This window comes from Vanacampus margaritifer, chromosome 13 (genome assembly GCF_051991255.1).
Source record: "Vanacampus margaritifer isolate UIUO_Vmar chromosome 13, RoL_Vmar_1.0, whole genome shotgun sequence".
Taxonomy (NCBI): Eukaryota; Metazoa; Chordata; class Actinopteri; order Syngnathiformes; family Syngnathidae; genus Vanacampus; species Vanacampus margaritifer.
In genome coordinates this window covers 2,155,309-2,179,263 of record NC_135444.1, presented here as the reverse complement: position 1 = coordinate 2,179,263, position 23,955 = coordinate 2,155,309, and the positions used below count along the sequence as shown (strand labels likewise).

General features: G+C 38.9%; 1 protein-coding gene and 1 long non-coding RNA gene across 2 annotated transcripts in view; one reads left to right on the top strand and one right to left on the bottom strand.

The window, feature by feature from the left end:
• Positions 1-332: 332 nt before the first annotated feature.
• Positions 333-23,955, top strand: part of LOC144062767 (uncharacterized) — a 59,093-nt gene continuing 35,470 nt past the window's right edge. Inside the window, exons 1-10 of the mRNA XM_077584460.1 lie at positions 333-584; positions 9,179-9,280; positions 11,320-11,523; positions 12,527-12,621; positions 15,196-15,405; positions 16,539-16,652; positions 16,713-16,856; positions 16,924-17,016; positions 22,625-22,785; positions 23,856-23,884. Of these exons, the coding sequence (XP_077440586.1) occupies positions 491-584; positions 9,179-9,280; positions 11,320-11,523; positions 12,527-12,621; positions 15,196-15,405; positions 16,539-16,652; positions 16,713-16,856; positions 16,924-17,016; positions 22,625-22,785; positions 23,856-23,884 (1,246 nt within the window). The 5' untranslated portion in view covers positions 333-490. The remainder of the gene's footprint in view (positions 585-9,178; positions 9,281-11,319; positions 11,524-12,526; positions 12,622-15,195; positions 15,406-16,538; positions 16,653-16,712; positions 16,857-16,923; positions 17,017-22,624; positions 22,786-23,855; positions 23,885-23,955) is intronic.
• Positions 1,266-6,090, bottom strand: LOC144062356 (uncharacterized). The gene is made up of 3 exons (XR_013296386.1): positions 5,644-6,090; positions 3,243-3,304; positions 1,266-1,446 (listed from the first exon to the last, which is right to left on the bottom strand). It is a non-coding gene; the product is annotated as an uncharacterized LOC144062356 (long non-coding RNA).

Here is a 23,955-nt window from a genome sequence, read left to right as displayed (position 1 = left end):
GAATGCATCGAGACAACACCTGTAATATTTTGAGAAAATTAAATGCACCACCATGAATGCATAGAGACAATACCTGTTATATTTGGAGAATTAATTAAATGTACTACTATACTGTAAAAAAAAAAAAAATTCGATTGTTTTATTTTTTTTATTGATCAAAGGGATCCCATATGTTTTAAACTTGACATCCCTGATTTACAGTATTAATATTTTAAGAGCAAGATCTGTTCCGATGATGGCCAGTGATTAAGTGGCATTGACAGTCAATACGTCGCTTCCAGCCCCACCCACTTGGGAGAGAAATAGGAAGCCTCTACTCGACCGATCTTTGCCGAACCTCTCCGAAAAGCGTACTTGTGGTCTCCTTCTGATTGGCCGATCGTTTGGCCAATGAGCGCGAGCTACAGGTGCCTGGCTCCTGGATAGCCTTTATTAGCACGCCTATTGCTGCAGTTGAGCGTCTTCAGGCCGAACTCAAGCCGAACAAGTCATGCTGCTCCTGGCCACCGTCCTCGCAATCCTCGCCTCGCTCGCCTGGAGCGTCCATGCGACCATCTTCTTCAAAGAGCAGTTTCTCGATGGAGGTGCAGTATGGACACTTTAAACTTTGTCACTTGTTGGCCGTAAAAAAAAATAGCTCAGCGCAAAAAGTTTTTTTTGGCAGAAGGATGTTTGAAAAAATATTGGGTTAAAATTTGTTGGTTGGTTTTTGCAATATACACGTACTGAATTTGTCCCCAAAAAGGCTATGGAAAATGCTATGTTAAATAAATGAATGCATTGTCTCCCCTTAAAAGTGTAGGTTTAACCAAAACAGTGTCATATTTGCACACAAAGATGTAATTGTTGACCACAAAAGCTTATTTTGGCACAAAACGAACGTTGTGTACAAGGTTGTTGTGCACAAAACAGCAAAACAAAATCAAAAACAAAACGGAAAAAAAAACACAGCAGCAAGCCAACAAAAATAAAAACAACTAACCATAAAGGCAATGTAAAAATCACAAATACAAAAAACTAGGGATGTCCCAAGCTTATCCCCCCAACGAGTCCATGTCACTTGATTTTGAGCATCCCCTAATACCAAGTCCCGATCAATACTGCATAAAATGCAATGAAGATTGAAAAAGAACACCACTTCTAAATTTACTCAATTATCTCATTACTTATATATTTTTAATAAAGGTATCCCAAGATTATACCTTCTTTATGTGCCATGAAAAGGGTGGACCCAAAGGCGAGGAGACGCATCAGGGAGACAGGAATTGTGAACAAAAGGAGAAACTTTATTGAAAAAAGTGGGGACGGGTGAGAGGACGAGGACTGAGGCAGGCTGTTCGCCGTGACGTGAATGGGCGGGGGCAGGCTGGTCGCCGTGACGGGACTGGATTGACCGGGGCTGACTTGGCAGAACTTGGGAAGCTTGGTTGGACGTGGAGAACTTAACTGTGAAGAGAACGACTAGACTGAAACAAAGACTTAACTGTAACAAGGCTTAGCTTGACATAACAGGAAACACAGACTCCCACACAGGACATAGACAATGATTCCACACCGACTGGACAAACACAACAGACTAAATACATAAACACTAATGAGACACACCTGGGGAATACAATAGGAAGAGGGCACTGATTGGTCAAACACTGGGAAGGGAACAGACACAGGTGAATGTAATCAGACATCACGAGAGACAAAGACAAACACCAACCACAGAAAGACAAAACAAACACACCAAAATAAACAAAACCCTAACCCATACAAAACCGAAACGTGATATTATGGCTGTAAATTAAAAAAACCCTAACCCATACAAAACCGAAACGTGACATTATGGCTGTAAATCAACAGTGGCTAAAAATCAAGTAAAGAATAAAAAAAAAAAATCCTTGACTTTAGAAATCTGATCAATACGATTGCCTGAAAATGACGTGATTGGCCCCGATGCTCATGTCTCATCACAACATTCAAATAAGCATGTGCAAACACATTTAAAAGAGTTTGGGCTGCACAGAGGGCAACTATTCTTCAGCGGGCAATAAAAGTTGCTAGATTACATTAAATTCAGTTCTTGTACACTCATACTTTCTTGTCATAGCTACATGAAATTAAATTTGCCTGTTTGACCTCTGCATGTGCAAAAGCAGGCAATTTACAAAATGTTGCTGGTCTGTCATTCAACACCGCCCTTGGTGCCCATCCGTCATTTTTTTTCAAACCAAATTGTAATCGTCAGTCCATCATTTTGTTTTAACCACCGCTGTCATCACATTTCGTCGCTGCTATTTAAGGACCGTAAATTTCACCGGTTTGTTAGTACATCATCGCTTTTTTAGCCACACTAAATCAGTTTAAAAAAATAAATTAAAAAAAGAAAAAAAATATTTGAGATAGATAGATAGATAGATAGATAGATAGATAGATAGATAGATAGATAGATATAAATAAATAGAGAATATAGTATAAGTGTCCTGTAAAGTATTGTTAACATTAACTTGTGAAAGTGTGCCTAATTGAGAGTCAAAAGATAACATCCTTCAAATATCTGCTGTGTGCAGTTCTATGAGGGCTCTTTCTACAAAGACTACAGGCATGGTGATGGAATGTACTGTTGGCGCACGGGCAACAAATTCATTGGCAAATTCTACCTTAACTGGCGAGAAGGATATGGAAAACATATTTTTCCTGATGGAGCCACATTTAAGGTAACCCGAATGAAATGCACTTTCAATGGTGGGAGGTAACCAAGCACAAATACTTCATACACCAACTAGATCCTCCTCTCCTTTTCAGGGTTTGTATCATGCTGGCCGCTAATTGCTACGTCACAGTGAGTCGCAGCACAAGCACTGTATTATCTACTCCGGGGGGGGAAACACACCACGTACCCTGAAAACTAAAACAAAGATATTCCATAGTACTACAATCAGTATTTACAATTATCTTTGATTCAAAGATTAATTAAATAAACAGGCTATAACATACCATTGTGCGCCTTGTAACCCTACTGTAGATAAATTCAAGATAATAAAAGTCTATCACACGATATAATGCTGCTGTCAATATCTTTCTCTCTCTGACTCTCTGTAGCTAAACTGGAAGTAATTGTTTGAAAACATTGTTTAAATAATTTCACCTAAATTTAACAGAAAACCACAACCATAAAGGTTTGTATGCAAATAAATACACATACATAAAATATTACACTCAAAGATTGTAGATTTAAGTAAATTTGTCTTTACTAAATTCGTCTGGTTCCGTCTCCATAGCCAATCCCAGCTGGCCACAAGCCTCCACAGAGATCCTATTGAAAAGAGAAGCAGTCACTGTCACACATATAGTTCTCTCTAGGTAACCCTCGAGAACAAACACACGTGAGACGCACTTTCTGTCAGTTATCAGCGAAACAGGCATCCGTCAGTGATGGACTTAGAGGTCCGTCTGTACTTGACCTGGTTGACTGATGAAAACCCACTTCTGTCAGTGATTAGTCAGTCATTTCTCCTCATTCATTAACAAAACGAGTGTCCATCAGTGACGGAAAGTACTGACATAATGTCCACCACTGTGCATATGACCCGTCACAGCGAATATACAGTACACTGACTATTAGTGCACCTACTGGAGCAGGGGGGCTGCTTAAGCGCTCAGAGAGCAGTTTGGGGTATCATGTCTTGCTCAAGGACACTGCAACTGTCCAGAGACGGTCTTAACCACTTGGCAACAGCTGACCCATTTGGGCTACATCACATCTGTAATATGTGTAGGACAATTTTGGAAACTGTCTCAAAAGATGGCAGTTGCATTTGTTCTCATTGGGGATCGATAGACTATCATCTGGGGCGATTATCGGCACCGATATTCATTTTGATGAATATCGGTGTCGGCCATTTTGAATACTCATATGGCCAATAATAGATCCATTTGAAAAAATGATTTAAATTTTCAGAGATGCCGCTGACCCTGGGAACTCTCTGCACCTCCTGTTTTTGTTTGAAATTAAGTAATTTAGTAGAGCTGTCAAACGATTACATTTTTAAATTAGATTAACCGCATTTTAGAATTTGGATTAATCACAATTAATCTCTTAATAAAAAAGCCTTTTTTTACCTACATTTTTTTTCGTTCAAGAGCACCGGTTATGTGTTAATGCTTTTGACATTTAATGTTATGAGGAAGTCTTCAACATTATTTGATCCACTGCACTCATCCCCCTCATTTTTTAATCAGTTAATTACTTGCATAATTTAAAATGGAAAAAGATGACCCCGATATGACATGAACAAATATTCTAAATGTGATACGCAAACATTCATTTATTGCTCAAACACAACCTGTGCTACCTCATTAAACGTATCCATCCGCTGTCGCGCTAAAGGATAATCTATGGTCAAAATTAATAGTGCGATTAATCTGCGTTCTTCACCAAGTATGCTTAAGATTTAAAAAAAAACAAAAAACAAAAAACAAAAAAAAAACTTGTTTGTATTTTTACAAACAAAAAAATTACCAATATTTTCCCTTTTAGTGAAAATGAATAATGGCTCAGAATATTGGTTATTGTCAAGAAGGGGGGCTTTAGGACCCAGATGCGGGAAGGCAGAGGTGTAGTCCAACAAAAAGTGTTTTAATTTCTAATCAAAAAGCTATCTTCAAAGTACAAAGTAAACTGAACTAACAGCATGACAAGGCAAAAAGGGCAGCGCGACGTAGAGAAAGAACAAATAACAGGCAGCATGAAATGAGAAAAGACGTACATACCACAATGAACCGACCCAGCAGACTAAATATACAACAAGACACACCTGGACCAGACACAAGTGGCTGAGGGCACTGATTGGATGACACATGAGGATAATGAGGAAACAATCAGACGTCCCTTTTAAAAAGTTCAAAAACGGGCGGGCAGAGGGGGGTGCGGAGGCGGGAACCTGGCACATCCATCAGGACTAGTCCGGGGGGCGTCCCGGACGCCAGACGAGGGGAGCCCGGCAGCGCCGGTCTGGAGGACACCCCGGACGCCACACCGGAACAGGACGGCCATGGGGAGTACACCTCCTGTCCACCCCCATGGGCCTGACGCCGCCATGGAAGAGGCGAAGAGACCCCGCACGAGAGCGCCCGAAGCCCCGACAGGCGTGTTTTGGGGACTTTGGCCCTCGGCAGACGAGGTTCGGAGACTTGAAGGTGCGGGCAGGCGTGGCTCGGGGACTTGAAGCTGCGGAGCCTCATCAGCCTACCACCATGGGGAGTGAGGAGCAATAGGGAGACTAGAACCCGAGGATACCGAGAGTGAAGGATCGTGACGATAACTAACGGGAGTGGGTAAGGAACCAGGTGAAGGGGGAACTATGTCTTGACGTGGCGGTAACGGGGGGCTATGAGGTGCACACGATGGGGACCGGAGTGGTGAACACGGCGGAGACCCAGGTGAGGGGTGGGGGTGACATGACCCGGTGTCAAAATAATCCGTAAACGAAAACATGTGGGGAACTAAGCTTGGCCTTCATTTTCACCGTCGGAGAAGTCAGTGTCCAAAAAACATTGGGGCGACAAAATGGTGTCTTAGGGCAGGGACTTTAGTGCATTTTGCTGATCGGGTGAAAGGGAAAGAGAAGACAAATACCGAGAAAAGGAGCTTACTTTGATGGAATGGGATTGGATGGCAGGCTGACGGTGCTTCCGTGTCGACCGACGGCAAGCTGGTCACCTACGGGAGCTTCCCGCTGGGTCTGATCCTGCTCGGTTCATTCTGTCAAGAGGGGGGGGCTTTAGGACCCAGATGCGGGAAGGCAGAGGTAGTCCAACAAAAAGGGTTTTAATTTCTAATCAAAAAGCTATCTTCAAAGTACAAAGTAAACTGAACTAACAAAACTTGAAGCTAAACTTGGCAAAACAACTTAAGCAAAACTAACAGCATGACAAGGTACCTGACAAGGCAAAAAGGGCAGCGTGACGTAGAGAAAGACTTACAACAACAACAACAACAACAACAACAACAACAACAACAACAACAACAACAACAACAACAACAACTTGAACATGAACTTGACCTTGAACGGGAACAAATAACAGGCAGCATAACATGAGAAAAGACATACATACCACAATGAACCGACCCAGACAGAGGGGAGACAGCAGACTAAATACACCAACACTAATGACACAACAAGACACACCTGGACCAGACACAAGTGGCTGAGGGCACTGATTGGATGACACATGAGGGTAATGAGGAAACAATCAGGGATCAGGGTTGACACACACACCGCACGAGGAAGGGCAAGTGACCAGAAACGAGAGGAGTCAATTTTCAAACTAAAACAGGAAATGACAAGACAAGGGGAACACACAAGGAAAACAGAAGCTAAACGTGACAGGAACTAAACATGACTAGAAATAAACATGACAGTTATCGCGTCCTTGACGACTAATAATATTGGCCCTGAAAAAAACATATCTGTCCATCTCTAGTTCTCACTAATATATTATGCAACAGCAGCGTTTGAAGCTCTATTTCTCTTACCGTCTGTGGTAGGGACCGTCCACAAATGACATATTCCAGGGTGACGTGGCACAAATCACCCTGTATCTAAAAACACACTTCCTTCAGACTGCTGTGATTGATTGATTTTGGTGAAGATTTTTGTCACTTAAATATCTCCTATTTGACAGCTATAATTTGAACTGTAGTATGAAGTGGCCAATTATTGCCAACTACTACAGCAATCAGAATGAGAAAAGTTATAATATCCATCCATCAATTATTACGAGGGTCATGGGCGTGGAGCCCATCCCAGCGGTCTTCATGTAGTAGGCGGGTAGTTTTAGAGTGTTCAATTCAACATTAGTGACAATTTGTTTCATCCAGGTTTTCCACAATGAAAGATGTCAGCATGAATCTATCAAACTGTGCGATATCACAGTTTGATGTGTAGTTTGCAAAGGTCTACCTTTTCCAGCAACTACAGCAGAATTTGTGTTAATTTCGTCAACGAAATTTAAGCAAAAATAATTTTGTCAACGCACATTTTTCGCCGGACAAAAACTAGGCTACACTAGATTAAAACCCTCATTAATAAACAATAACTGGGATTAAATCAGTACGCATTTTCATCGACTAATGGAAACGAGACAAAAATGTACTTCTTTTAATAAAAACTGGACTAAAATCTGTGAATATTCTAGTTCATGAACAAAAACGAGACGAAAATGATATGATTTTATAAAATCTTGTCACTGACATGTCATGTGACACCCCACCTTTCACATCTGCAGCTAGCACAAAGACACGGGACAGTCAAGAGGTTAATACACGGTAAAAAGTTAAATAAAAAAGCAAATTATATTTATAACGTAACATTAATCCAATGGCTATAACATTCCAACAATAATGTTAATCCGACCGCTAACTAATGCTGGCTAACTTACTAGCTCGTAGCATGGAGCCATACTAGCCACTTTTGATGAACTGTCATTGTGTATCAAGTTGTTTTTTATCAATTCAATTTTATGTGAAATAGTTTTAGATCCTAATTGTTCAACATAGTCTAGTTTTAGTCAGGACAATTATTTTACAGATTAACACATCAACAGTTTTTGTTGACTAAAACTTATAAAACTAATGAATAAAATTGTTTTCTTGGACTAAAATAAAGACTAAAATGACAGATTTATAGTTGACTAAAAATTGACTAAATAAAAACAGGATGAGGTTGACTAACTATATAAAAACTAACAAGCGTGACCTAAACATGACTAAAATTGAGACTAAATTTAAAAATGGCGGATAAAATCAACATTAGTCAGAATCCACTCGTCCAAACAAGTCATCCCTGTTTTCCAATCATCCATGAGTCTGACTCAGCCAGCCTTCCCCACATACCAACTACTTGTGGTATGAAAATGTCGTGGTTAGTCATTTGCTAATGTGTTTTTTGGATTTGCTGTTTTACATTTGTTCGGAAAAAGGTTACATTATGCTATGAGAATGTTAAGATTTTCCAAGGAAACACAAAGGAAAAGGCTACATTAGACAAACAAAAACATATTTGGACTTAAAATGCTGTATATGGCGATATTTGCTCACAAAATCTAAATGTTGTAAACAAAAAGTCACATTTTGGTGTGAAATGCAACACTTAATATTGTCACAACTTCACAAGCATAATATATTTGTAATATTTATAAATATTTTCTTTTCTTTTTTTTACAAAAGACTACATTAAAAAATGTTGTGTTAGAGAAAACAAATCGATTCTACTCGTGAAGAAAATGTTAATGTAGCCGAATGTGCCCTTGTTTTTGGTGCATTATATACCCCTTTGAGATTACATTTCTGTGGCTTTAAACTTGAAGCTGATGTGGGCAAAATGTTTGTGGACATTTTGCTTCAATTGGAATGAATTGAGTGAAGAAGTGTGCTGCGGCGCCTTCCGTAAGTGCCGCCTTACTGGTTCGACTTGCACTTGTGCGACCAGACTTCCTGCTGTCACAGAACCTCACCAGCCGGTTCGGCAGCGAGACTGGCAGTCATCCTCCAAACCGCTCCCTTAAAATGTCAACTGAAATGAAGCGCCTCTTAGCTAACATAGACTCCTATCAACTGCTAGAGGCTTGTGGACATGCACATACACCTTTGAAATAAACGTTAACAACCATACCAAATTTGTAGGAATTTAACACATTGGCTAAGTATATAAAATGGGGCTTGAAAATGCTGACAAATGGAGCCGTCTGCTTTTTGCACTGAAACCACCCCCACTCAACTGTGAGCTGTCAAAAGTACCACTGCCACGATGTGCATGTATTCAGGTCTGACAACGAGGCACTTTGATGTCTGATTGAGAGAGAAAAGATGTTTACTCTTCCACCTTTCTCTGTGCATCGTACACTCACACCGGACAACAAGGCGCTCTAAAGCCACAAATTCCTGTCTACAAGATGACGTCACGTCAGACTTTGTTTTGTTTTTTACCTTGCTCCTCTGCCTTTTCTCATGAAAACTAAATTCATCGGAAAAAGGTAATTCCTGTAAAATTTGAATTTAACATGTATTAAATTTAAAAATGACGTCCAAACTTGAAAGTATTAGGTATACTGAATTTGAATGATTGTAATATAAGGAAAGTCAAACATTAGTTGCTAATTGGTGCATTTGTTTTGCGGTGCATATCAGAGGGTTGGAGGAGCAGGTGGGTGGAGTCCAAGCACAAGGACGATTACGGCCAATGGAAACTGAGTGCAGGGAAGTTCTACGGCGACGGCGAGCTCGATAAAGGTGAGTTGACACCAGCAAAAATTAAACAACAACAAAAACACGCAATTTTTTTTAATCTGAAATCATTTGCTCCCAAAAACGTATAAATAGATTCTATTTTAAATGTTACCATACTCACAATTCTAAACAGATTTGTGAATAATGATGAAACTTTATTTTAATGTGAATTGCTTCAAAATAGAAAAAATACAAATATACTTTTTTTTACTGATGAAAGAAAAGACTAATCTTTCTTTTGGTAGGTTTAATGTTTTTATAGCAATAGGACACAATATTCTGTGGGCCTTGCAAAATAGTCAAAATCCAGTAAAACAGCCGGGAGAGAAAGGGGTTTGCTTCTGTGAAAATGGCTGCAAGTGAATGAATTAATAATGTTACAATGTTAAGTGGCGGCTGTGGATTAGGGGTAGTGAGCAATAGCAATGCCATGTAAAGTGAAACAGCCAGTTAATTCTTTGTCCCTTACTTTGCTGAAGATCCGGTAGCTAAGGCGTTGGTTTCCCATCCTTCAAAATATGGCGTTTTCCCTCAAAAGAAAGGCATGAAAATTGTTTTATGTTCTCCAGAGTGGCGTCATCTTACCGCTTTGCTGTGCACTAAGTGTGTTTTGAATTCATGAATGCACTATGCGAACGCATAGGAATAATGCAGCGACATAAAAAGGCTGTGTAGTGACTTTTCAACTGGTAACCTGACTATGCATGCACAAACACACATAGCTATGCATACAGTGCTGGAAAAAGCACAGTAGCAGTGTGCCTTCAGGAGGATAATTTTGCAGCATTTTTGCCTGCAGGCCAGACGAAGTAATGAGTCATTTTTAATTGAGGTATGAAAATCAGCAAATGTTGTCACTTTTAAACCTATAGGTAGTGTAGGCTTTCTGAAATGAAAGAAATAATAAAAATGAATAGAAATGCCAAACGGTTTCAACTTTCATTTCAGCCTGGGGTAGGCAGTGCCTACCTTGCCTATCCTGACCGCACGTAACTGGTGTGAATGTTTGGTGGTGGTCAGAGGTCAGGCCGTAGGCTCGCACTGGCAGCCACGCTTCCGTCAGCCTGCCCCAAGGCAGCTGTGGCTACTAAAGTAGTTTACGGCCACCAGAGTGTGAATGTACGAGTGCATGAATAATAATTATTACATGGTGGACCCACAGTAATTGCAAAAAAGAGCGCAAATCCCAAAATAATTGACGCTCAAATTTTTTTTTATGGCAATTATGTGTGCCAATTATTCAAAAATGGAAAACATTTTCTCATTACAACTTTTTCTCGGAATAAGATTTTTTATGAAAAATTCACATTTTTGTCAGAATTTGTATTGAATTTTATTATTTTAATTTTGCTCAGAAAAATTACAATTGTTTGTTGTTGTAGTACTGCCTTTTTTCTTGTAAGCTAAATACCCGCCCCCCCTCCCCCTCATAAAACTATTTTCGTTAAAAGAAATTGTGACTTTCTTTCTTTGGGAAAACACCCAACTTTTTTATTGTTAAAATTGCAATGTTTTCATAGAAAGAATTAAGACAATTTTGGGTTGAAAAAAAAAATCATCCAGTGCCACAATTATCAAAGCTAATCATTACCATGTCAATGGGATTTTGCATTATGACATTAGCATTAGGCTAACGGGCCGTTTTTCAAAACGCTCATTTAATCCCAGGGACATATTTTTATGTTTTTTAAGAATCCCCACTTGTACGTTTTTATATGCATAGTTTTTTCCCCCTCACTTGGTTGGATAAAGTAAGGTCTGAAAATGGCTAGCACTGAATACGTTTAAGGCAGTCTTTCTTGGGACGATGTTGGGGTCGGGGGGGGGGGGAGCATGTGACCTCATAGAAGCACTGGTTTAAGACGATGTAGTTTGATTATTTTGAATCCACGTGGTCTAAATTTGTCTTCGTTATGCGTGCAGTTTGTTTCGAAGTGTTGTGTTTGAAGATTTGGTGCCAAAGTGACGCTTGTCACTGATGGTGCGTCGGCTGGCTGTTTGCCATCTTAACTGTCATCCCTTGGTTCTCCTCATTGTTGTAGGCACACAGACGAGTGAGGATGGACACTTTTACGCGCTGTCGGCGCGCTTTGAGCCGTTCAGCAACAAGGGCAAAGTCCTGGTGGTCCAGTTCAGCGTCAAGCACCAGCAGGGGATCGACTGCGGCGGAGGATACGTCAAAATCTTCGACGCCCGACTCGACCAAAACCGCATGAACGCCCAATCACCCTTCTACATCATGTTTGGTCAGAAAACAATGCTTGACACTCTCTTCAACCTCACAACCATGGTTTCAAACACTACTTTGAAACCCTGACACTGGCTAAGAGAACCGAGTTTGAAATACCAAATTTGGCTTGAAACCCTACTTTGAAACCTTGCTCCTGGATTGAGACCCTGCTATAAAAACCTATCCCCTTGCCTGTAGCCTTACTTTGGCTTGAAACCCTACTTCACAGCCCTTGAACTATCTTTTAACCCTGCTTTGAAACCCTAACCCTGGTTTAAAACCCTACTTTGAAACCCTAACCCTGGCTTCAAATCCTACTTTGAAAATTTAACCTTGGCCAACAAAACCTATCTTGAAACCCTACATGTAAACTGTAATCCTTGTTTGAAACCCTAATTTGAACCTTAAAACCTTCTTTGACATCCTAACCTTACAGTACCTAAGAATTCAGTCTTAATAACCCTTAACGTGGTTAACCTTGATCCCGGCTCGAAACCCTACTTTGAAAACTGAACTCTGTCTTGTAGCTTTAATTTTGTTTGAAGTCCAAATCTAGACTTGAAACACTCCTTTATAATCCTAATCATGTCTGGAAACCCTCCTTTGAAGCCTTGAAACTATCTTGTAACCCTGCTTTGAAACCCTAGCCCTGGTTTGAAACCCTACTTTAGAACCTTGAAACTGTGTAAAACCTTACTTTGAAACCCTAACCATAGCTAAAAAACAAACCTAATTTCATGCCCTAGTGAAATTCTAACCTGGGCTAGAAACCCTAACCCTTTCTTGAAATCCTACATTTAAGCTCTAACCCTCATTTCAAAACCTTACCCTCGTTTTAAACCTTGGCACTAGATTTAAAAAGAAAATAATAATAATAAATATTTCAAACCCTAGTTTAAAACTCTAAAGCGGTCATGAAAACCTACTTTGCAAACCTAACCTTGTCTTAGTTAAAATCCAAATATGAAGCCCTATTGAAAGCTCGCACATAATTTGTTGTGGTGTTTGTTTTGTGGCAGGTCCCGACATCTGCGGCTCAGCCAACAAGAAAGTTCATGTCATCCTAAACTACAAGGGACAAAGACATCTCATTAAAAAAAACATCATGTACAAGGTAAGCAAAATTTGCGCTGTATTTGCACCGTCTTTTAGCTTCAGAAAATTGCTACTTTTTTCTCCCCACAAAAAAATATTTTAAAAAGTTTTACTTTTCTTCTTAAAAAAAACAAACTTAAAAAATTGGAACATGTATGACTTGCTGTGGATAATTTTTTTAAACTACTGCATTTTTTCTCTTTCAAAGATTGCAACTTTTCGAGGGGAAAAATGGTGACTTTTCTTTGAAAAAGCAATACTTTTTTTCAAGGAAAAATACCTTTGCACTTTATTTGTCTTGGGACAAAAGATTACCACTTTCTCTAAAAAAATTCAACCTTTTTGAGGGGTGGGTGAGATTGATAATATTGTTTAAATAATCTGAAAATATTATTTTTGCTCTGGAAAACTAAAACAATTAACTGAGCGATAAAGTATTCTCAAGATGCAGTTTACTGGTACCTTCTGCACCACAGAATCAAAATTTGCTTTAAAGGGACAGCAACAAACTTTTAGCTATGTCAAAATGCTAATTCCTCACCAACATCACCAAAGTGGTGTTTTCCTCCATTTGCCCCTCTATGAGAAATTCTAGGTCATTGTGCTCTCCAAGCACCAGCCCGTCCCAACCCGAGAAAACGAACTGTTGGCACTGTTTGACGTCATTAGGAGTGGATCCACCCCTGCACCGCGTCTGTGGACTAAACACATGCCTACTTTCTCTGTGTCCTCCATGAGATAGTGATAAAAATAGCCTTTATCAGTAAACATTCTGTCCAAATGAATTCAAAGCAATCAATTATCCTTCACATTTGCAATGCAAAAAAGCAATTAAAGGATATTTGTCTTAAAATCCCAATTCTTTTTTTTTCTTTTTTTTCTTTAAGGAGAGCTCAGTATTGTTCATTCGATTTGACATCATCATTGCTCTCCTTTTTAAAATAAATAAATAAATAAATAAAAGTTTTTTTCTTTTTTTAATTTTTTTTAAATATATATACATATATATATATATATATACACACACACATATATATATACAGTATATATATATATATATATATATTTTTTTTTTTTTTGTATGTGTGAGTGCGTGTGTGTGTGCGTGCGTGCATGTGTGTATTCATCAGTTCACCTAAAGCCCATTAAAAAAAATCCCATACTAATAATATAATATAATAATAAATTGCCAAATGCAGAAACATCAATGTAAGTTATCACGATATAGTGGCTCTCGCTAACAGACAGAATTAAGTAACCAGAATTAGGTTAAAAAATTCTATATACGTAGACCATGTTTCTATAAATTTTGATATTTGGTTTTTATTTGAGGCAGATATTTTTTCCATTAAAATGTGATTTATGAGGAGGTTAGACCATTGGTCGATATTCAGAGTTTGTTTATTTTTCCAGTTAACAAGAATTGTTTTTTGAGCGATAATAAGGGCTACAAGTGTAGATTGAAATTGTTTATGTGGTAAGTCAGTTGTTGTTAGGTCACCTAGCAAACACAAGTTTGGAGATAAAGGTATCCTACAGTCCAAAATAGCGGAAAGTTTTTCTAAGACTTTAGTCCAGAAATACATAACCGGAGTACATGAACATAAGTGTCTGTAGTGTTTTGTTTTAAAATCCCAGTTCTGTGTACACTACAAGTAAAACTTTTGCACTGCTGAACCTAACTGAATGAATGGTGTAGTGGTAAGTGCGCTCTCCCTGTAAACAAAAGATTGCTGGCTCGTGACCCTCTCTGGTGGAGGTTTTTTTTCTTCTTCTCCCCTCCTCCTCCACTATTTCTTGCGGCAGGAGCTGTTTTGTAGGGATAGGCCGGACCGATATATATATATATATATATATATATATATATATATATATATATATATATATATATATATATATATATATATATATATATATATATGTATATATATATATATGTATATATATATATATGTATATGTATATATATATATATGTATATATATGTATATATATATATATGTATATATATATATATGTATATATATATATATATATATATATTTATATATATATATATATATATATATATATATTTATATATATATATATTTATATATATATATATATATATATATATATATATATATATATATATATATATATATATATATATATATATATATATATATACATATATATATTTATATATATGTGTGTGTATGTGTATGTTTTCTCCAGGGGTGAACCATCAAGAAATGTAATCACCAATAGAAAAGAACTTGCTCTAAAGAAAAGAGAATACTACAGGATTTCTTGTTATTGAGAACCACCTAATTTTAGTTAAACCATTTTTGTATTACAAATGTCCACTGAATTTGTGAAAATGTTGGTTTGGAACAGTAAATAACAGTATCATTAGTTTAACCTCTTATTTTATTTTATGCAAATCATTAATAAAAATAGAAAATATGAAATATTACCAATATTCTGTTTTTGAAAGGGTTACCGACTGCATGTAAACGTAGTCACTCCGACAACTTTTTCAGAAAAAGCCGGACTACTTTTTCTCCTGCTCTCTGGCCTGTTCTGAACTCCTGGTTCTCTCTGGCAGGATGACAGTCTAAGCCACGTGTACACGCTGGTGCTATGTCCGGACCAAACGTATCAGGTGAAGATTGACAACCGCGAGGTGGCGTCTGGCTTGCTGGAGGATGACTGGGACCTGCTGCCCCCCAAGACCATCAAAAACCCCTTGGCCAGCAAGCCGGCTGACTGGGATGACAGGCCCACCATTGATGACCCCAACGACACCAAGCCCGAGGTGACCGCGTTGCGTTGCGTGTTGTGCACGACTTTTTCTTTCATCATCAGTGAGAATGCAAATGGCTTGAAATCCTGTCACATTTCGTAGCATTTATTGGACATTTTTTTCCCCTCAAAAAATCCTTGGAAGTTGCTCAGACTGGAGAATTTCATACTGAATGAATCTTTGCATTCACATTAGTTTCTGAAACATGCACGTGAAAGTTGCACCACAAGCATAACAAGTCTACTTAAAACAAGTCCAACTGCTTTTCATTCCGAGAATAACATCAGTGTTTCCTGCTTGGTTGCTTACAAAATGGCTTACGTAAATACAGTGTATGAACAGTTACTGATATTTGGTAAGTAATTAGCTACACTTCAGAGATTACATCACAATATAGTCCATACAATACAAAAAAAATTAAGTGGCATGAGCCTCGTCCTAACCTGTGTGTGAAGATAAAATCTTGCACGTTGTTTTTCTGAGATGAAGAGGTGGATTAAAGCAATGGTAGTTATTACAAAAATCAGCCAGCAGGTGGCCGCAGAGTATAAGAGATCAGCCAGGGCCATGTTGGGACAAGTTCTTTTTGCCAGTGTTTTCAACAGCAATGTGAATAAAGATGAAACTTACCTATATTCTAATGCTATTTTCTGCAAAACGGAAACAAATGAACTTGTGTCTCCTGTTGAAAGAAGAGACTCTAATCTTTCTCTTGGTAGGTTCCATTTTTTAATAGCAATAGAACACAATATTCTGTGGGCCTGTGGGCAAAATCAGTCAAAATCCAGTAAAACAGCCGGGAGCGAAGGGGGTTGCTTCAGTAAAAATGGCTGAGAGTGAATGAGTTAATCTAAAAACACACACACAGTAGTTTTTTAAGTAGCGATCATAAATGTATTTATTTATGTATTTTTTTATACTTAACACGAAAAAAAACCATCGAAAATCGAATCATATGAGAACTAGGATGAATCAAAACAGAGATAGCTTGGCAAGACGAATGGGTTTTGAAGTTCATACCATGGTCCCGTTTTTTCCCCTCCACTTTCAGAAAAAGCAGCAGAAAACTCTTGATAGGTTCGCCAGAAAGTGTCTTGTTTCTCCTGCTAACTTGACGGCGCGAGAATAAAAAGCTGTTTTTCCAGGACTGGGACCAGCCAGAAACCATCCCAGACCCGAGATCTCGTAAGCCGAGCGACTGGGACGTGGGCATGGACGGCAAGTGGGTGCCTCGCATGATGCTCAATCCGGACTACAAGGTGCGTCCGTAGCAAGGACACACCTTATCACCGCGTCACCTCACTGTTTGTCGCTTGCAGGGCGACTGGACACCCAAGCAGATAGACAACCCCAACTTCAAAGGTCTATGGGTCCACCCCGAGATCGCCAACCCAGAGTACGTTCACGATGGTGACATTTACAAGTTTGACAACATTGGCGTGCTGGGACTGGACTTGTGGCAGGTGAGCGCCAAAAGACGTCCATTGCAGACGCCGATCGTGTGCTCAGTGATGTTGTTGCCCAATTCAGATGAAGTCCGGAACCATCTTTGACAACTTCCTCATCACCGACGACATCCAGGAAGCAGAAGAGTTTGCCCGGCAGACTTGGGGACTCACGCAGGTAACGACATGACATGAGACTATCCGTCCATCCATTCAGCATTTGTGATCTTTAGGATAGCAAGTGTGCTGCAGCCCTTGACTGGTCACCAATTAGTCTACAGGCACATTTAGACAAACGGATTGCCAGTTGTTGTCAGAGAACATAGACAAATAATGGACTGGTCGCCAGTCAATATCAGAGCACATATAGACAAACTGTGGACTTGTTGTCGATTATTGTCAGGACATCTATACAGTATACAAACCTGAATTCACGCTCCCCATTTAGTGAGGCAAGGGTAGGTTTCGTGTATTTAAAACTCATTCACTGCCAGCCATTTTAGAAATTTTCAATACCCACATGTAGTAGTGCAATGGATAACAAAAGTCACAGTTCGGATCGGATCGTTTTTCGGATCAGCAAAAAACAAAAAAAACCAAACAAACAGATAAACAGTACTTTGTCTTCATTTATTTTGTAAAGCGCTTTTTCCATTAAATCATTATTTTTTTCTTAAATGTCTAATATAGCCGTGTAGGCTTCAGTGTCTTCATTTATTTTGTAAATCGCCTTTTCCCATTAAATAAAAAAATCTATTCAAAATGTCTAATATAGCCCTTTAGGATTTAGGAACACAACTTTTAAGTGCAATATATGACTTAGAAAATGTTTATTTGTACATTGTTCAGGTGTAAAATAACAAGGTATTAATGGCTTAAAGTTGTGTTCCTCTAATCTAAACAGCTAAATTTGACATTTTGAGTGGAATGTGTTTCTTTTTTTTAATGGGCAAATTTGTTTTATAAAATAAATAAAGACAAAATTATATTTTATCCTTTTTTATATATAATGAAAAGACCTCAATGTGCATTTTCCCTTCCTATAAAAATGGAGAGTGAATTACAAAGTAGACTTGGTCCACAATATTAAATCAAATAATTAAAGTAAGTCAGGTACTAGCTGTCAAACTTACCAGCCGGCAGCCACACACTCATGCACATTGGTCATGCTAACAGCTAGCCGCTAGCCACTTACGTCAAGAAGAAGAAGAATTATTTATAAACCAAATCTGCCAAATGACAGAATAGACTCTCTCCTTTCTGCCTTGTCCTGTTCTTTTATAATCACCAGTAGAGTTGCACAAAATGCAGCCATTACTCCCTTGGACTCTCAAACTGTGTTTATTTCGTATAAAATGGGGCATTTATGTCATCTACTGGTGGTTGGGCATCAGTAAAGTTGTTACCAAGTTTGACATTTACAGTGAAACATAATCAGATGCTGCCCCATCTAGCCCATTTGAAAAAAATATAATTGACAAGTATACTTGTCAAAGGCAGTGAATAAGAGTTGATTCCCGCCAAGGGACAGTGAGAACTTCATTTTTTGTTAACATCATCTCAATTTTTTAACAAATAAAACAAAAATAGTTGGCACCTTTGCTCCTGCACATTTTTTATTCTACTTTGTGCGGGTTACTGGTATGGCTAACGAAGCTGGCAAACCAAGTGGCAGCTATGCTCAGTGTCGGTCAAGTACTTATTGTCCAATGACACACCTTGAAATGTGCTTCTTTTTTTTTGCCGAGGAGTTAACTTTTTTTTATTGAATTGCCGGTGACATTTCCAGTCAAGGGTTTGTTCTAATGTTTAACTTTAAAGCAACACACCATTGAATATTCACCATCCTTCATTTAATAAGGCAGTGTGTATAAACATTAGTAGTGCAAATATCAATGACATCTGGTTCCCTGAAGACAAGTTTAAGCCAATTTTGTTTCAAAATAATGACATACCCTGTGCCATTTTTGAGCAGTTTACTTAATCACTATGATGACTTTTTGAAATTTTCTCACCAATGTATACCACAGAGGACTAAATTTTTAGATTCCCTCCGTTATTATTACAATAAAACCCAGTGACGTGCAGCGAGCTCTAGGCAGGCAGTCGCAAATTGAGACACACACACCAATTACAGATTTGTGTGTCGGCAGGCGAGTGTACAATGTATCCTAGGGTGACCATATTTTCATTTCCAAAAAAGAGGACACTCAGCCTGACCTCGAAATACTTGATACTCAGATACAAGATGCCATACATTCAAACTATTTTAACATATGCCTCCTCTGTATGGGTAGAAAATAAAACAAAAAACATTACTCTCTTTTTAAGTCTTACATTTTTTGCTATGCAATCTTTTTTTTTTTTTTACTTCGAGCGGGGTTTGTACCCATCGCCTCCAGTGCGGCAGCTCAACACTTGCCACTCAGCTAAAGTTCTGGGCCACCGTCAGCCACAGGAAACGTTGCAGTGCACTCTGCCTCCCATTTGCCGCACAACGAAGAACACAACAAAAAACTGACAATTTTACACCCGCCCGGACAGAATGTAATAAAGTGAATATCTCCTTGTAAAACAGCCTAATTTCTCACAAAATCAAGCTAGTAATAGCAATGCCAAACACCATGTAAAGTGAAACAGCCAGTTAATCGAAGCACATCCACAAAGCCAATCTTTCCTTTTGCACCATTTTTTGTGAAAAGTACGAATAATTCTTTGTCCCTTACTTTGCTGAAGATCCGGTAGCGAAGCCGTTGGTCTCCCATCCTTCAGAAGATGGCGTTTTCCCTCAAAAGAAAGGCGTGCAAATTATTTTATATTCTCCAGAGTGGCATCATCTTACCGCTTTGCTGTGCACTAAGTGTGTTTTGAATTCACGAATGCACTGTGCGAACGTACGTTCGCATAGGAATAATGCAGCGACGTAAAAAGGCTGTGTAGTGATCTGCCTATTTGCGTAAAGGACATTTCTACTGAGAAACTGACTACGCATGCGCAAACATACATTGCTACGCGGACAGGGCTGGGAAAAGCACAATAGCGGTGTGACTTCAGGAGGATAATTTTTGCTGCATTTTTACCTGCAGGTTAGATGAAGTAATGAGTCATTTTTAATTGAGGTATGAAAATCACAAAATGTTGTCACTTATAAACCTATAGGTAGTTTAGGCTTTCTGAAATTAAAGAAATAATTAAAATAAATAAAAAAAGCCAAACGGTTTCAACTTTCAGTGCCTACCTTGCCTATCCTGACCGCACGTCACTGTGTGGAAGTCACTTTGTAGAATGCCTATGCTTCTATGAGCAACATCAGTATCCCGGAGACACTGGTATTCTACACTATTACAAGCAATTGCAGTTAAGCGCCTACGGATGCAGTAGTGAGCAAAATTGACGAGAGTTAAATCAGGGATGTAATTTTTCCGCTAATTCGCGGAATTCCGCTTTTTTTTATCCCCCCCCTCCCAAAAAAAAATTCGATTTTTTTTTTTTTTTTTTTTTTTTGTAGTTCATTGTGTATGCACATGACTCCGACAGATAACATCTTCTGCTATAACAAAGACATTTGTGGTATGCTCTAATATGAGTTACTTTTCATTTGGTCATGATACAATTATTTGTTCATGAAATTTGAACCCCTCAACATTATTTATGTGTTAACTTAGTAATCACATTAGTTAGATATGATGATATTCTCAGTGATAGTTTTTAAAAGCAAAGGCAGTCCAATGTTTTTGAATGTGACTGATTTTGAGTTGACTAAAACTGCCATTTTATATGGGATAGTTCAATATACATTGAAAATTTATGCTGTTGTTTTGTCTATTTCTTTGTCATGTGAGTGCATTGAAAGTACTTAAAAACACAGAAAACCCATGACCCTGGACCTAGCTGGGTGCCAGCGGCCCCCAGACCCCCGGCTAAATTTTCAGATAATTTCACTTTGGTCAAATCACATCCCTGTTAAATGAACAGCGCACACTTCTCAGCCACTGTGCCTCTCACGCACATATTTTATTGAAAATGAATGATTAATGAATAATAAAACACAGGAGGACACCTGATTACTAACTATAGTACTTACTAAAGTCACTGAACAAATAATTATACATTATAGAATATGTAAGAAAGCGAAACAAAAGGAAATGCATTGTGGGAGTACTCAAATTAAAATTAATGTCTGAGAGAGAGAGACATCATCGTTTTCATTGAGACTTACGTGTGCATCAGCGGTAAGAGGAAGGAGAGAGATTTGCGTTTTCTAGCTGTAAGTAGTCACTATTTTGAATTTGTGATTAAGGTTTGTTGCACACTGCTTCGTCGACAGTGTTATCTACATAGCTTCAATAACACCATGTCTCAAAAAAAGAAAAACACACACAAAAAACAACCCGGATTGCAGGTATGCATCCGCAGTCACACCAGATAGTGTGACTGCAAGAAGTTTTCCAAATGCAATTGTTATGTTTATAAACAATTTACATTCGAAATGTCGAGTTTTACCATTACAACATAAATAGTTAAATAGGTTGATTTAAAAAAAGCATTCATTTCAGAAATTGTTTTAAAAAAATGTATTTCTGTTACATGAAGTCTATAAAGACTCTCTTTATTATATATTTTTTAATTAAAAACAAGTAGCACAGTTGTTAAGTGGAATCCTGAAAACACTTATAATTTAAATGAAAAAATAATTATTATAAATCAAAAAGCATGCTGTCTTTATATTATTTTAAAACTAATTTTGTTCTTAAATGTCATTCTTAAAAACTGTTCCGATTAAGTGGCAAGGTGGTCAGTACCTGCTAAATGTTAAAATGTAAAGTAACTTTTAATCTAACAGTTGTGTTTAAATTCAGTAATCAAAGTAACTAAATTACTTTTTAAAGTAAGTAATCAGTAAAGTAACCAAGTTACGTTTTCAAGGTAACAGTGGCAACACAGGCCATAACGTCAATTTAGGTTCCACGCTGTTAGTGCGTGGTTTACTAAGCACTTCATGGCTGACGCTGGCCAGCTGCCATATTAGCACCCGCGTAACTTGCATAAATTTTTTTTCCACACCATGCAAGGTGAACAATATAATATTATTTTGAGACGAATAGTCAGCGATTTAGGTCCAGGTCCCGAGCTTCACATGTACTGAACCCGCCAGCAAGATCTAACATTAGGCTAACGGTTGAGGCTAACGGTTGAGGCTAACTTGAGGCAATGTTTACTAGAACGAGTAAATTGCTTGTACTCCACATCGCCAAACTTTATACAACAAATAAATAACATAACATTTTTAACCTTTATCTTTACTTGCAAAACTAGAAGCTGCTCTTTTTACTCATATGTTGTGCTATGTCCAAGTCTCCACCATCAGTTGAATGTTGTTGAGAGCAACAGCTGATGATGATACGAATGATTGGCTGAATAATATCACATGATTTGTAGCTTTGCGTGATATTTGTTCAACTGACATAGTTGGCTGCTGCGTTTGCCTGCAAATTTAACAAACTTTTTAACGTGATTTTGCCAAAAATTTGCAAGAAGGACAAGTGCCAACAAACAAAATGTGATTTAAGAAATAAATTAAGCTATAACATTTAAAAGATCCAGGGCAACCCCCCTCACTGGGGATCATTATATCCAAGAACTAAAGCAGAAGCCTCTGCCCACTGCCGGTTTGGACAATTTTATGTCTTTACCGCAGCTAGCATGCGTGGACTATTATTTTGCCTGGACTTTTGTGGACTGTTTTGGGGGCTGGTCAAATGTTGGTTGGCTTATGTGCTCGCCAGGTAGCCGAGAAGAAGATGAAGGAGGAGCAAGATGAGCTGGAAAGGAAGAAGTGGGAGGAGGAGGAAAAAAACATGAAGGACAACGACGATTTGGACTTTGATGATGACAAGGGCAATGATAATGAGAAAAACTGGAAGAAGATCAAAAAGACTGAACTGTAGTCCTGCACTCGGGTGGGGCTTAAAGGGACACTTGATTGGAATGAACATTGACACTTATATGGTAAAATTATGTCAGCACTAAAATTCACCCATCTGAAAAACTCAGTAGCGATTTAATGAGTTTTATATGACTACATTTAACACATTTTTACCCGCCCACTTATTGGGTGTGGCCTGCCTTTCCCCCACATTTCATCCTGTCAGACAGGGTAAGCATCATAATATGTTTCTTGGCATGTTTTGTCACGTTCTATAGAAGGATCCTTTGTTGACATATTTTGGCGCATGCGCGGTTGGTTGGGTTGCAGAAAATAATAGTGCGCTGTATGGATGTGACATACAACAATAAACTCAGCGGGTGAAATTGCCCCTATTGAAGCACTTTAACTCCAAAGGACGGAGAGGTTTACAGAAAAGCATAATATATGTTTTAGCGAAAAAAATTGAAATTATTCAAAGACCATATGAGATGTGGGATGATAATAAACATTGGTCGCGTTACGAATAAGCATACAATTATGTACATGACCGCTCAGGTCCGTGGCATAAAATACACTGAAGGTTGAAGGCAAAACGAAAAAGTGTTGCATCGGCATTACAAAAACAAAGAGGCGTTATGGCGCAGTGCCATAATACTGTCATGTCTGGGAAGATCTGGCTTTGGTTGAGGGCCCTGAGTGGGTTCCCGCCCTTCCGCTGGTTAACCAATCCGGGCCCTCAGCCACTTGTGCCTGGCCCCAGGTGTGACTAGTCTCCTAATTAGTGTGAGTGTATTTAATTCCCGTGTGGTGATCAGTCGGCGTGGGATCATTGCCGCTTGTCACGGTCACCCCCGGAGTTCGTGCTGTCATTTTGATTTGGTACAATAAAATAGGTCAGTCTAACCCGCACTCTTGCCGTGGTCCTCCTGCCTCCCTGCACTTTGGGTCCTCTACTCCACACGCCGACGGACTCAACTCCGCTCCGTGGCCGGACCGTGACAGAATGATCCCACCATAAACGGACCCAGCGGACCAAGAGGCAGGTAACGTTCCTGTTTCGGCGGTGCGCATGCAGCGCCCGCTTCCAGTTTCCGGCAGCGCATGGGGAGCGCCCGTGGTCAGTTCTGGCGGCGCTCGTGTAGCGCCCGTTGCCAGTGTTTCCGGCGGCGCTGATGGCAGCGCCCGTTG